The 12,298-nt window shown below is 37.2% G+C and overlaps 1 protein-coding gene across 27 annotated transcripts in view; it reads left to right on the forward strand.

The window, feature by feature from the left end:
• The window catches only part of USP25 (ubiquitin specific peptidase 25), a 160,968-nt gene that overhangs the window by 37,698 nt on the left and 110,972 nt on the right, over positions 1 to 12,298 (forward strand). For 15 of the 27 annotated variants that reach the window (XR_015167530.1, XR_015167537.1, XR_015167541.1 and 12 more), the window contains exons 4-5: positions 681 to 764; positions 11,272 to 11,395. Coding sequence is in view for 16 of the 27 variants with exons in the window: in XM_086411911.1 (XP_086268037.1) it covers positions 681 to 764; positions 11,272 to 11,395 (208 nt within the window). In the remaining 11 variants the exon portion in view is untranslated. Of the gene's footprint in view, positions 1 to 680; positions 765 to 11,258; positions 11,396 to 12,298 lie in introns of all 27 variants that reach the window. The other 12 variants (XR_015167527.1, XM_086411930.1, XM_086411958.1 and 9 more) reach the window with 2 other exon arrangements.

Here is a 12,298-nt window from a genome sequence, read left to right on the forward strand (position 1 = left end):
TCACATTTGGGGTTGTAGGGAAATTTTCATATACCCAAGTATATCAGAAAAGAAAGAAAATTATGTCATTTGAGAGGAGAACATATTTGTGAACGCAATGTTTGTGAACTTTAATATTGAAGAAGTAATTACGTTTTCAGTAGTTGGTAGTGCAATTATTGGCCTCGGTGTATTTTTACTTTTCATTTTTGAGAGAAAAAGGAAACATTTCAAGGAAAGCTTGTACTCTGCATAATAAGGAATTAAGAATTATTATTTTGGTAACATTCCAAGCTGTAAATAAATACTGCTGGTTTCCAGGGGGAAAAAAAAACAAAAAACTTTTTTGTAGTACTGTTAGCATATAGTTGAGGCACATTTTTAAATTACTTTTATCCCCTGTTTAGACTGTATATTGTGAATTGTCAAATGAGTGCCTCCTGCCTCCAGCTTAAATGAGAAGTGAAATGATTGTGTTAGGAATTTTGCAATTAAAAATGCAAAGAGGACTAGGAAACAGTGCAAGATACTGAGATATCATAGGTATATTTAATAATCAGAGAAGAGAATGTGTGAAGTTTTTGTGTCATGACAAACTCTGTCATAGACATGACCATACAACGCTTTTGCCCAATTTGAAATCAAATAGTAATATTCTTTCTTTCTTGATCATTAAATTCTTTTGAACTTTTTTAAAACAGGAAAAAAACAGTATATGCCCACCAGAACAAGATGTGCTACAATTGAGCAATCAAAGTATGGATCAAAAGATAAGAGGGATTTGGGTAGGTAATTTTAACATAGAAAATAATGCCACATATTGACTTAAGTTTTAGAGAAATTAGTATAACACGCTGGAGTGAGTGTTAAGTGGTAGACCTTTCACAAATTTAGAAGCATTGTATTTTTTTAAAAAATGCTGTATTTCTTTTCACAGAAGAACTTGAATTGTTTGGTAAGGATTGCACAGAAAGTGAGAAACATGTTGAAGTTCTGTCCCAGAACTCTAGTCTTAGTTATATTGTTTGACTAGTCTAAAATTGATTTTTTATTTTTATTTTTTAGATTTAAAGCAAAAATTATAAACAGATTCCAGTCTAGTCTTCTTAACCCTGCTGAGGGTGAATCATTTATGTTGAGAAGTTTTAGGATTTACCAATTGAACACTGATAATTTTTCCCATTCACCAAATTTGTTAAGCAACTGCAGAAAGAAAAAAGTGAAATAGAAGTTAAATCTCTGTAGAGATTTCTAATGCATAATGCATGATTCACCAAAAGTCAGTTAAGCCGAAAAATGAGATGCTACAGTGGTATGCAAATAACTTGTAGCTGATTAGATGCAGTTAGGCATACATTCTGTGTTAGACATACACTGTAGAATTGCTTGCATAACTTTTATTTTCTGTAATTTTAGGACAAAATTATAGCTATGGCATTTGCACTTTTTGTTGACTAATACAGAATGATAATTTTTGCTTTTTCCAAGTCAGAAAACATGATGAAATAGATGACAAACTCAGGGTATGCCTCCTTTATTATCCCTTTTCTTAACAGTGCTGCCGTTATAAATTTAGCAGCAACTATTAAAAACAGAGCAAGACTGTTTAGAACTGAGTTGTTAATACAGTTGCCAGTAGTTACATGTGGCAACTTAAATTTAACATCAATTTAAATAATCCTGAAGCTCAGTTTTTCTGTTGCCATAGATACATTTAAAATGGGCAGTAGTCATCAACATGCAACTAGTGGCTACTGTATTGGGCTGTGTGGATAATAGTACATTTCCACCATCACAGGAAGTTTTATTGGACATCACTGTTTTGGAGAATCTGAGTTTAGCAACGATAAGGTTGGAAAAGAATGGGAGAGTGCAGTGAGCAGCACAATTTCTATTATGTCTTCATGCTTTTAAGTATTCTTTTAACATGACACCTTATTATGCTAGTTTTCCTTTATCTGGAGAAGTTTTCAGTGGATGAAGTATATATTCTCAAGTATTCTAACTAGTGCCACTATGAAGATCACTCATTAATTTTTATTTCTATTCCAGTCTAGATATTAACCTTTATTTGCTTAACAGATATTTATTGATTTCCTAATACAAATCAAGTACGCTTTTAGACCATTAAAAATATCAAGAAGTTAACATCCCCCTATGCATTAACATAGGGGGAAGACTGATGGTAAATAGTAAATAAAAAATGTCTGGTAGTAGTAAGTTTATGAAGAACAACAGAGCAGGGTAGAAGGACAGAGGGTGACAGGGATGGGTTTGTAGTTCAGATACAGGGTGTGGTATTTTAGATGGAGGGTTGGGTGGTGAATGTCTCACTTATACAGATGCCTCAGGAAGAGAGGGGCTGAACCTCCAGGAAATCTGAGGGAAGTGTGGCCCAGGCTGGGGCCTTGAGGCAGGAGTGTTTTTGGCTCAGAAGGTGAGTGGTGAGGACAGCAACCGCTGTTGAAGCAGAGTGAGGCTGAGAATGGTCTTTTCCTCATTTCCATTCACCTGCTTGTGATCTCTCTCTTCATCTTTGCTTTTTTCTTTCAAGGGCATCCCCTTCCTTTTGGTGGCTCAGTGATTTTTTTTTTTTTTTTGGCCCGTCCAGCTTTTCCTCATCTCCCAGAACCACCGTGTAGTTTGCAGTTCTGTCACTTTTTATGTGCCTGCTTTCCCCTTCAGTGTTTCTCTGTCAGTTTTTACGTGCCTACTTTTTCCTTCAGTTTTTCTGCCCTGGTACATATTCTTATTACAACTCTTCTCAAACACTTGTTCAGCACTTTTAATTCTTAATTTCCCAAATGGTTCTTTCTATTCATATCACTTCTCTGCCTAGAAATCTTTGCTGATGGTAAGTATAAGTTTGGCTTGTTAAAAAAAAAAAAAAGAAAAAAAAAGAAAAATGTTTCCCCTAGGGTTAGCCTTATGTAGGTGAGGAAAATAATGAAAGAACTTTCTTCCCACCTAAATCAAAATCTTACATTGTAGATGTAACTACAATCTTACATACATTGTAGTTCAATTAGATTATGGGCTAAATTGGCTCTTCTGAACTAACTTGGATTCCTTATGCCATTTTATGTACCATTTCATGAGAAAATGAATTATGAATGATAAATAATGTATACATTTGAAGTCTAATTTATTGTTGATGGCCCTCTGTATTTTGGAGTTAGCAGAGAAATGTTTGGTAGTTGGTGTGTAAGTTTTTAGAAGGATTTATTAAGGTGAATGTTATGTTTTGATGTATAAATTTCTGACTTTACAGGAAAAAAATGTTTTATTTTGGGCAGTCTTGAAATGTTGGCGAGTACTGTTCATAGGTTTTTGTACTGTGATTTTTCTGCAATGTTACTCAGCTGACACTAACATGCTTGTGCTCTTGAATTTGGTTCATATTTATTCTAATAATGAAGAGAGGATTGGTTGAAAGAAAGTGTAGTGTTTTACCAAGGTTGTCCCTTGGCATTGGATGGAATTTTTTACAAAGGCTAAATTTTTGTAATTTACTTTTGCCAATTAGAAATCGTTTACTACTAAAGCTTGTTGAGTGGTTTCAAATCATAAAAGATGATACTGTGAAAGTGCTGCACTCAATATGCCAGAAATTTGGAAACTCAGCAGTGGCCACAGGACTGGAAACGGTCAGTTTTCATTCCAATCCTAAAGAAAGGCAATGCCAAAGAATGTTCAAACTACCGCACAATTGTACTCATCTCACAGGCTAGTAAAGTAATGCTCAAAATTCTCCAAGCCAGGCTTCAGCAATACGTGAACCGTGAACTTCTTGATGTTCAAGCTGGTTTTAGAAAAGGCAGAGGAACCAGAGACCAAATTGCCAACACCTGCTGGATCATGGAAAAAGCAAGAGAGTTCCAGAAAAACATCTATTTCTGCTTTATTGACTATGCCAAAGCCTTTGACTGTGTGGATCACAATAAACTGGAAAATTCTGAAAGAGATGGGAATACCAGACCACCTGACCTGCCTCTTGAGAAACCTATGTGCAGGTCAGGAAGCATAGGACATAGGACATAGGACAACAGACTGGTTCCAAATAGGAAAAGGAGTACATCAAGGCTGTATGCTGTCACCCTGCTTATTTATATGCAGAGTACATCATGAGAAACACTGGGCTGGATGAAGCACAAGCTGGAATCAAGATTGCCAGGAGAAATATCAATAACCTCAGATATGCAGATGACACCATCCTTATGGCAGAAAGTGAAGAAGAACTAAAGAGCCTCTTGATGAAAGTGAAGGAAGAGAATGAAAAAGTTGGCTTAAAGCTCAACATTCAGAAAACTAAGATCATGGCATCCGGTCCCATTACTTCATGGCAAATAGATGGGGAAACAGTGGAAACAGTATCAGACTTTATTTTTTTGGGCTCCAAAATCACTGCAGATAGTGATTGCTGCCATGAAATTAAAAGACGCTTACTCCTTGGAAGAAAAGTTATGACCAACCTAGACAGCATATTAAAAAGCAGACATTACTTTACCAACAAAGGTCCATCTATTCAAGGCTATGGTTTTTCCAGTAGTCATGTATGGATGTGAGAGTTGACCTATAAAGAAAGCTGAGCACTGAAGAATTGATGCGTTTGAACTGTGGTGTTGGAGAAGACTCTGGAGAGTCCCTTGGACTGCAAGGAGATCCAACCAATCCATTCTGAAGGAGATCAGTCCTGAGTGTTCATTGGAAGGACTGATGTTGAAGCTGAAACTCCAGTACTTTGGTCACCTGGTGTGAAGAGCTGACTCATTTGAAAAGACCCTGATGCTGAGAAGGATTGAAAGCAAAAGGAGAAGGGACGTCAGAGGATGGGATGGTTGGATGGCATCACTGATTCAATGGACATAAGTTTGAGTAAACTCCGAGAGTTAGTGATGGACAGGGAGGCCTGGCGTGCTGCAGTCCATGGGGTCGCAAAGAGTTGGACACGAATGAGCGGCTGAACTGAACTGAAAGCATGTTCTGTTCCTTTTTTGAATAAGCACATAAGAAAATCATAGAGGATTATTTTCCATTGTGAAATTGATAGCTCATTACATATTTTACAGAAATCATTCTACTAAACTCTAGAAAGAGATTAAATTTAGGATCAATCATTATTAAAATAACATTTTACTTTCTTAATATCTGTTCTTAAAATCATGTGTATTTGATATGCATGTAGGTTATAATAATTCAGTATTGCTGTATGGCTGTATGGTTCTAAAATAACCTATGGAAAGAAGAAGCTTTATGAACATCATGGAGAAAATTATTGTAATTAATGTGAAACTATACTAAACCTTCTCCATTGCTTAAAGGAGCAAATCTCAGAATTTCAATTAAGGACCGATGGTCTGGTCAGTCAGTCTTCCTAGCATTAAAGACTATAATTACTTTTTTCTTCCTCTGCTCACACTTAATTCCTCTGATACCAGATATGTGAGGTTGTTTTTCCCTATATATGACCAGTTCTATGACATCAGCTGGGTGTTTTACCATTCTGACACCATTTACCTGAAGTGAGCAGCAGATGCCACAGGCTAAATTCTCCGTCCCACAAAACTCCTGCCTTAGACACCAGTCACAAGTAATGGGTCCCCAGGTTACCTGTGTTCTGTTTGACCTGAGTTCAAATTGGGAGTTCTCGTGACCCCCTCAAGTTTGATAATTTGCTATAATGGCTCACAACTCGGGGAAACACTTTTTATTAGTTTATTATATTAAAGGCTATGATAAAGGATGAACAGCCAGATGGAGAGGTGTATAGAGCACACCTCTGTAGTCTGGAAAAGTCCCAAGCCAGAAGTTTCTGCCTTGTGGAGTTGAGATGTACCACCCTCCCAGCATATGGATATGTTCATCAACCTGGAAGCTCTCCAGGCCTTGTACTTTGGGAATTTTTATGGCAGTTTCATGAAGTAGGCTTGATTGTTTGTTAACTTAATCTCCAGTCCCTCATATATATCTCCCTAGAGGATGGGACATGGGGCTCCAAGTAGCAAGCTTCTCATCATGACTTAGTCTTTCTGGCCCATCCTGAAGTCAGTCTGGAGCCCCCAAGAGTCATCTCTTTAGAACAAAAGATGCTCCTGTCACCTAGGAAATGCCAAGTGATATAGGAGCTTTTTGTCAGGAACTGGGTCAGAGACCAAGTATTAGAACAAAAGATGCTCCGAGGATCTTGCCTTGCTCTTTGGATTGACTTGTTAATCCATGCATGATTTAGTAACACAATGCATTGGTAATTTGGAAAAGATTTCCTTCCAAATGTTGGAAGAACATCTATATTATAAAACAAATAAAAATTGTTAATATCACTTGATTTCACCAGAAAAGCCTTATACTGGGAAGATATCACTCTCATAGTGATAGAAACAAGTTTTCTGAAGTTGCAACCTCTGCTTGAAAATTCTGTAGTTATCATTGGCAGCAAATAGTCTCATTTGTTTTTCAAGTGACAGGCTGCCCTTTTTTTGAGAAAATGTCTGTCAAATACTGATGTCTGAATAATCATTGTTTGTAGTTTATCAGTTGTAATATCCAGTAAAAACAGTGCCCCATGAAGAAAATTCATTGAGTTCAACCTGCAGCTCAAGCAATGCACTAGTGTGTTTTTCTTTAGCAACAGCGTACTTTGCATACATAACAGAACTACTGTGCGTATGTTCAGTTTTGTCACATAGAGGTAAAAGACCATGTGACACAATGTTTGAGATTTCATAAAATTAGTTTTCACTTATTAAGGATTTAAGAGAGATTGGCTTTTTTTTTTTGAATTTGAGTTTTTTGAATTTGAGTGTGTATAGTTGTAATATAATGAATTGCTTATGTAACTTGATGCTGCTACCTTGATTTGTGCTAAGACACAGTGGTTTAATGCACTGTTGTTTTGCATAATCACTGTAAATGTGACCATAGTAGGAAAGACAGATAACATCATAACATTTTTTATGAGAGCATATTTTACTTAAGGAACCCCTTCCCTTATAGAGTCACTGGGGATCCCCAAGAATCCATGGATTACACTTGGGTACTGCTAGTATGGAGGGGAGACCACTGGATTTAATAATTTGAGGACTTAAATTTGAAGCCTGTCTACCTTTCTTTTATTCTTATAATATTAGATTTCATTTCTCACAACTTCAGTTATTTTGTTTATGAAATAGGATTAAAAGCATCTTGCCTTACTTTTTGCTTTTGTGTTTCTCGAGTTACGATTGCTGAATTATGAAAAGCTCGAAATATAACTTGTTGCTCTTTCGAAGTGAGTTTCTGCTCTAGCCAGCTTAGTTTGCTTGTCAGTTGTGAAACAGTAAACACTAGATAGTTTCAAAGAAGAAATTTAATACAGGGGACTAGATTGTTTAAAAAAAAAATTGGTGGGAGCATTGGAGGAAGGATCTCTAGCTCAGCTTTCTGAAATGACTCCCAGATTCTTGCAGGACTGGCCAGCCAGCAAAGCTACTCCATCTGCCACAGTCAGGGAGACAGTGAATCAGGAGACTGCCATGGGACAGTTGAGAACATAGTTTTATAGCTGTTGCCCAAGGAGAGCCAGCCAGGATTAAGTAACTGCCACTAAGCTGTGCCTGGACACTGGAGCACAGAGTCTGGTTACTACTTCTACTCTCTCTCTTGACATCCTCAAGCTGGAAGCTGGAAACTGGATTGCTACTGTGGGGCAGCCCACATCTGTTCAGTCATGCTGGAAAAAAAACAGCCAAAAGCAGCAAGAGAGTGCCTTCCTCCTCATAGCTGCCTCTCACATCTCATGCTAGTATATTCGATTGGTGGAACCTAAATTTTATCCAAAACTAACTACAAGTTAATCAGGAAAATAGGTTGGTTGTTTTAATCTTTTCAGCTTCTGTGGTTGAAGGAAGCATACTAGGAAGATGAGACAGTGGAGTCTTGAGGGGCTAATTGATCAAGTCCTCCAAACCTGTTTGCTTCTTTGTGATTTTCAAGTTATTTTCTTTACTTTATTATTCTCTCTTTAGTCACCCAACTTTTAGTCATTTTTAATGACCATGATCTCATTTTTGTGAGTCCATTTCATGCCTCTCTAGTTCTAGCTTCTTTAATCAATATTTCAGCTGGACTGAATGATGACACACACCGGTGACACCATCCATCTACAGCTGTGGTTTGATGGACTTGTAAACGAGACATATGAATCCTTTGGCCTGCTGACAGGTGTATCATTGCAGTTGTTATGTAACTCTGTTCCACATTTTACTTGATTGAATTTTTTTAGACCTGCCTGCAATGCTGGAGATCTGGGTTCAATCTCTAGGTTGGGAAGATACCCTGGAGAAGGGAACGGCTACCCACTCCAGTATTCTGGCCTGGAAAATTCCATGGACTATATAGTTCATGGGATCATGAAGAGTTGGACACGACTGAGTGACTTTCACTTTATTGCACTTTTGTAAGGTTTAATTATACTGTCTAAGGAATTAAAAAAAGTCTTCTAAATTGCCAACATCCGCTGGATCATCGAAAAAGCAAGAGGGTTCCAGAAAACATCTATTTCTGCTTTATTGACTATGCCAAAGCCTTTGACTGTGTGGATCACAAGAAACTGTGGAAAATTCTGAAAGAGATGGGAATACCAGACCACCTGACCTGCCTCTTGAGAAACCTGTATGCAGGTCAGGAAGCAACAGTTAGAACTGGACACAGAACAACAGACTGGTTCCAAATAGGAAAAGGAGTACGTCAAGGCTGTATATTGTCACCCTGCTTATTTAACTTATATGCAGAGTACATCATGAGAAACGCTGGACTGGAAGAAGTACAAGCTGGAATCAAGATTGCCAGGAGAAATATCAATAACCTCAGATATGCAGATGACACCACCCTTATGGCAGAAAGTGAAGAGGAACTAAAAAGCCTCTTGAGGAAAGTGAAAATGGAGAGTGAAAAAGTTGGCTTAAAGCTCAACATTCAGAAAACAAAGATCATGGCATCCGGTCCCATCACTTCATGGGAAATAGATGGGGAAACAGTGGAAACGGTGTCAGACTTTATTTTTCTGGGCTTCAAAATCACTGCAGATGGTGACTGCAGCCATGAAATTAAAAGACGCTTACTCCTTGGAAGGAAAGTTAGGACCAACCTAGATAGCATATTCAAAAGCAGAGACATTACTTTGCCAACAAATGTCTGTCTAGTCAAGGCTATGGTTTTTCCAGTGGTCATGTATGGATGTGAGAGTTGGACTGTGAAGAAGGCTGAGCGCCAAAGAATTGATGCTTTTGAACTGTGGTGTTGGAGAAGATTCTTAAGAGTCCCTTGGACTCCAACCAGTCCATCCTAAAGGAGATCAGTCCTGGGTGTTCATTGGAAGGAATGATGCTAAAGCTGAAACTCCAGTACTTTGGCCACCTCATGCAAAGAGTTGACTCATTGGAAAAGACTCTGATCCTGGGAGGGATTGGGGGCAAGGGGAGAAGAGGACGACGGAGGATGAGATGGCTGGATGGCATCACTGACTCGATGGACGTGAGTCTGAGTGAACTCTGGGAGTTGGTGATGGACAGGGAGGCCTGGTGTGCTGCGATTCATGGGGTCTCAAAGAGTCGGACACGACTGAGCGACTGATCTGATCTGATGGCCAACTGTTATTCCTAATATTTTTAGTACTCTATAAGCTACTGTTTGGAGGAAAAAATATATAACAATAGAAGTAGACTTTTGAATCTGTTGATGTATTTTTTTTATTACTAAGTGTGATAAAATTTTTTAAGTAGTTAATATAACCCTTAGCTCGATGGGCTTCCCTTGTGGCTCAGCTCGTAAAGAATCTGCCTGCAATGCAGGAGACCTGGGTTTGATCTCTGGTTGGGCAGATCCCCTGGGGAAGGGAAAGGCTACCCATTCCAGTATTCTGGCCTGGAGAATTCCATGAACTGTATAGTCCATGGGATGGCAAAGAGTCAGACACGACTGAGGGACTTTCACTTTACTTTCAGATGGTAGGTCACTTTCAGACACCTTAGGTCCCACTCCTTACTCCTTTTTCTTGTTTCACTCTTGTAATACTCAGATTACAAAGGAAAAAAATTTTTTTAACATTTCTCAAATACAAATAAACAAAATGAATATAAAACTTGTCCAAAATACTACCAGCATAATCCCAGCGATGCAAAGATAAGATAGTAACAGCTATACTTCTTTCTCTTTCTCATCCTATTATTTTGTAATCCCTTACTTAGCAACATGTTATGGTTTGCCATTGTTTAAATGATAATAGAGGTATAATTAATCACTTTTGGGTTAAGGAAGTAGCTCAATATATGTTGGGAAATTGGATTACAAGGCAGTTTTTCTGAATGTGGTAATAGTTGTAGACTTTATTCTTTTGAGAAAGAATACTTACAGCATCAAGACTATTTTATTTTATTCTCACTGAAGAAAACATTTCATTTAGTAGTGTATATTTTCTTTTTGTGAAATGAAAACTTCTTTTTATAATTAAACAAAAAGCATAGAACAGAAAATAGAAAGCGAGAGATCCTTATACTTTTTTTTCCCCCTAATCCTCTTTCTCAAAATTAACCACTGTTAACAGCTTCATACATTCTTTCAGGCTTTAAAAGTGTATATAAGTATATATGGTCAATTGGGCTTCCCTGGTGGCTCACCAGTAAAGAGTCCACCTGCAATGTGGGAGACCTGGGTTCGATCCTTGGGTCAGGAAGATCCCCTGGAGGAGGTTGTGGCAACCAACTCCAGTATTTTTACCTGAAATCCTATGGACAGTGGAGCCTGGTGGGCCATGGTCCATATGGTTGCAAAAGAATTGAATATGACTTAGTGACTAAACAACAACATGGTCAATTAGTTTCTGGAACATAATTTTGAGAGCTCAATTATTATACTTTGATAAATGTTTAGGTTATATGGACTAACTGCAACATGTGTATATGTGGGTTAACTTCAGAAAGCATAAATGTAAATGTTTAATTGTTGCTTTCAATTTTTGTTATTATAGAACCTGTTTTTAGCAGTCTTTCTCCTTATTAGCTTTTAATCAGAGACTTCATAGTATTGAGTCTTCTCTAATGCAAAATATTTATGCTCTTAATTTTATAGGGAAGAACATTAAATTGCAAAGTATAACCAATTTAAAATGTGTTTGCATTCTCTTTGGAGAGGTTCCTGTACAGAACTAAGTTGGTGCTGGGTTTGATTTGAAAGGGTGTATTGGGTATAAAATCTCCATTAGGAATTACGTTTCATTTTGGTTGACTTAATTTTGAGAAACATAGTTTTGCTTTTCAGATGTGATTGATCTTACTGGAGATGATAAAGATGATCTTCAGAGAGCAATTGCCTTGAGTTTGGCGGAATCAAACAGGGCATTCAGGGAGACTGGAATAACTGATGAGGAGCAAGCCATTAGCAGGTAAAAATGCAATTTGTATAGATATAAGTACTATTTATAATAGAAATAATAATTAACTTTAACTTGAAGAGGCACACAGATGTACTTTATTATTCTAAATAAACTATTAGTACACTTCAGTATTGTTATATTTTATGTAACTAGAATGTTCATTGCATTTGAATCTTAGATTTAGTTTTGGAGTGGCATTTTGAGGCATTAAGTTTAAGCATATATTTTAATATTACTTTGATTTTGTTTTTTTCTTCCTTAACTCCTTTTGGATCCATTGTCCAATTCAACTTATAGTCATTTATAGCAGGGATCAGCTGACTTTATCTGTAACATGCCAGTTGTAAATATTTTAGGCTTTGTTGGCCATCTGGTTTCTGGTGCAGTTTCTCAACTCTAGCATTATAGTGTAAAAGCAGCCACTGGTAGTACATAATTTAATGAGTACAGTTGTGTTCCAGTAAATCTTGATTTACAAAAATGTAGACAGCCAGCTAGATTTGGCCCATGAGCCATAGTTTGCCCACTTCTGATCTTTAATATGATCAGAATAGGTTTGTTTTTTTTTTAAAGAAATGAGCAAGATTCCAAGATTGCATCTTTTGATTTAATTACCAAAGCTGTTTAGTTTGAAACAGTTTGATCCACCAAAGAATTAAATAAGTTTGGTTTAAAAAAAAAAAAAAAAACAACTTTAAATTATAACAGACAATAATCATCTACGCAACTCTTTGGAGCCAGGGGCAATTTAATCTTAATGTGGAAGAAATTTATCTTTGAAGAGGTTAAATGATTTTCCAAAGGTACTCAGCTAAGATGAGTCTTATGACTCCAGTGTTCTTTTCCCTGTTAACAGAGTTGTTTGGTAGCAGAATGTACCAGCTTTCTCACATAATTTCCCTTGACACAGTA

Source organism: Bos grunniens, chromosome 1, assembly GCF_055505025.1.
Source record: "Bos grunniens cultivar Pamir isolate PY7600 chromosome 1, Bosgru_T2T1.0, whole genome shotgun sequence".
Classification (NCBI taxonomy): Eukaryota; Metazoa; Chordata; class Mammalia; order Artiodactyla; family Bovidae; genus Bos; species Bos grunniens.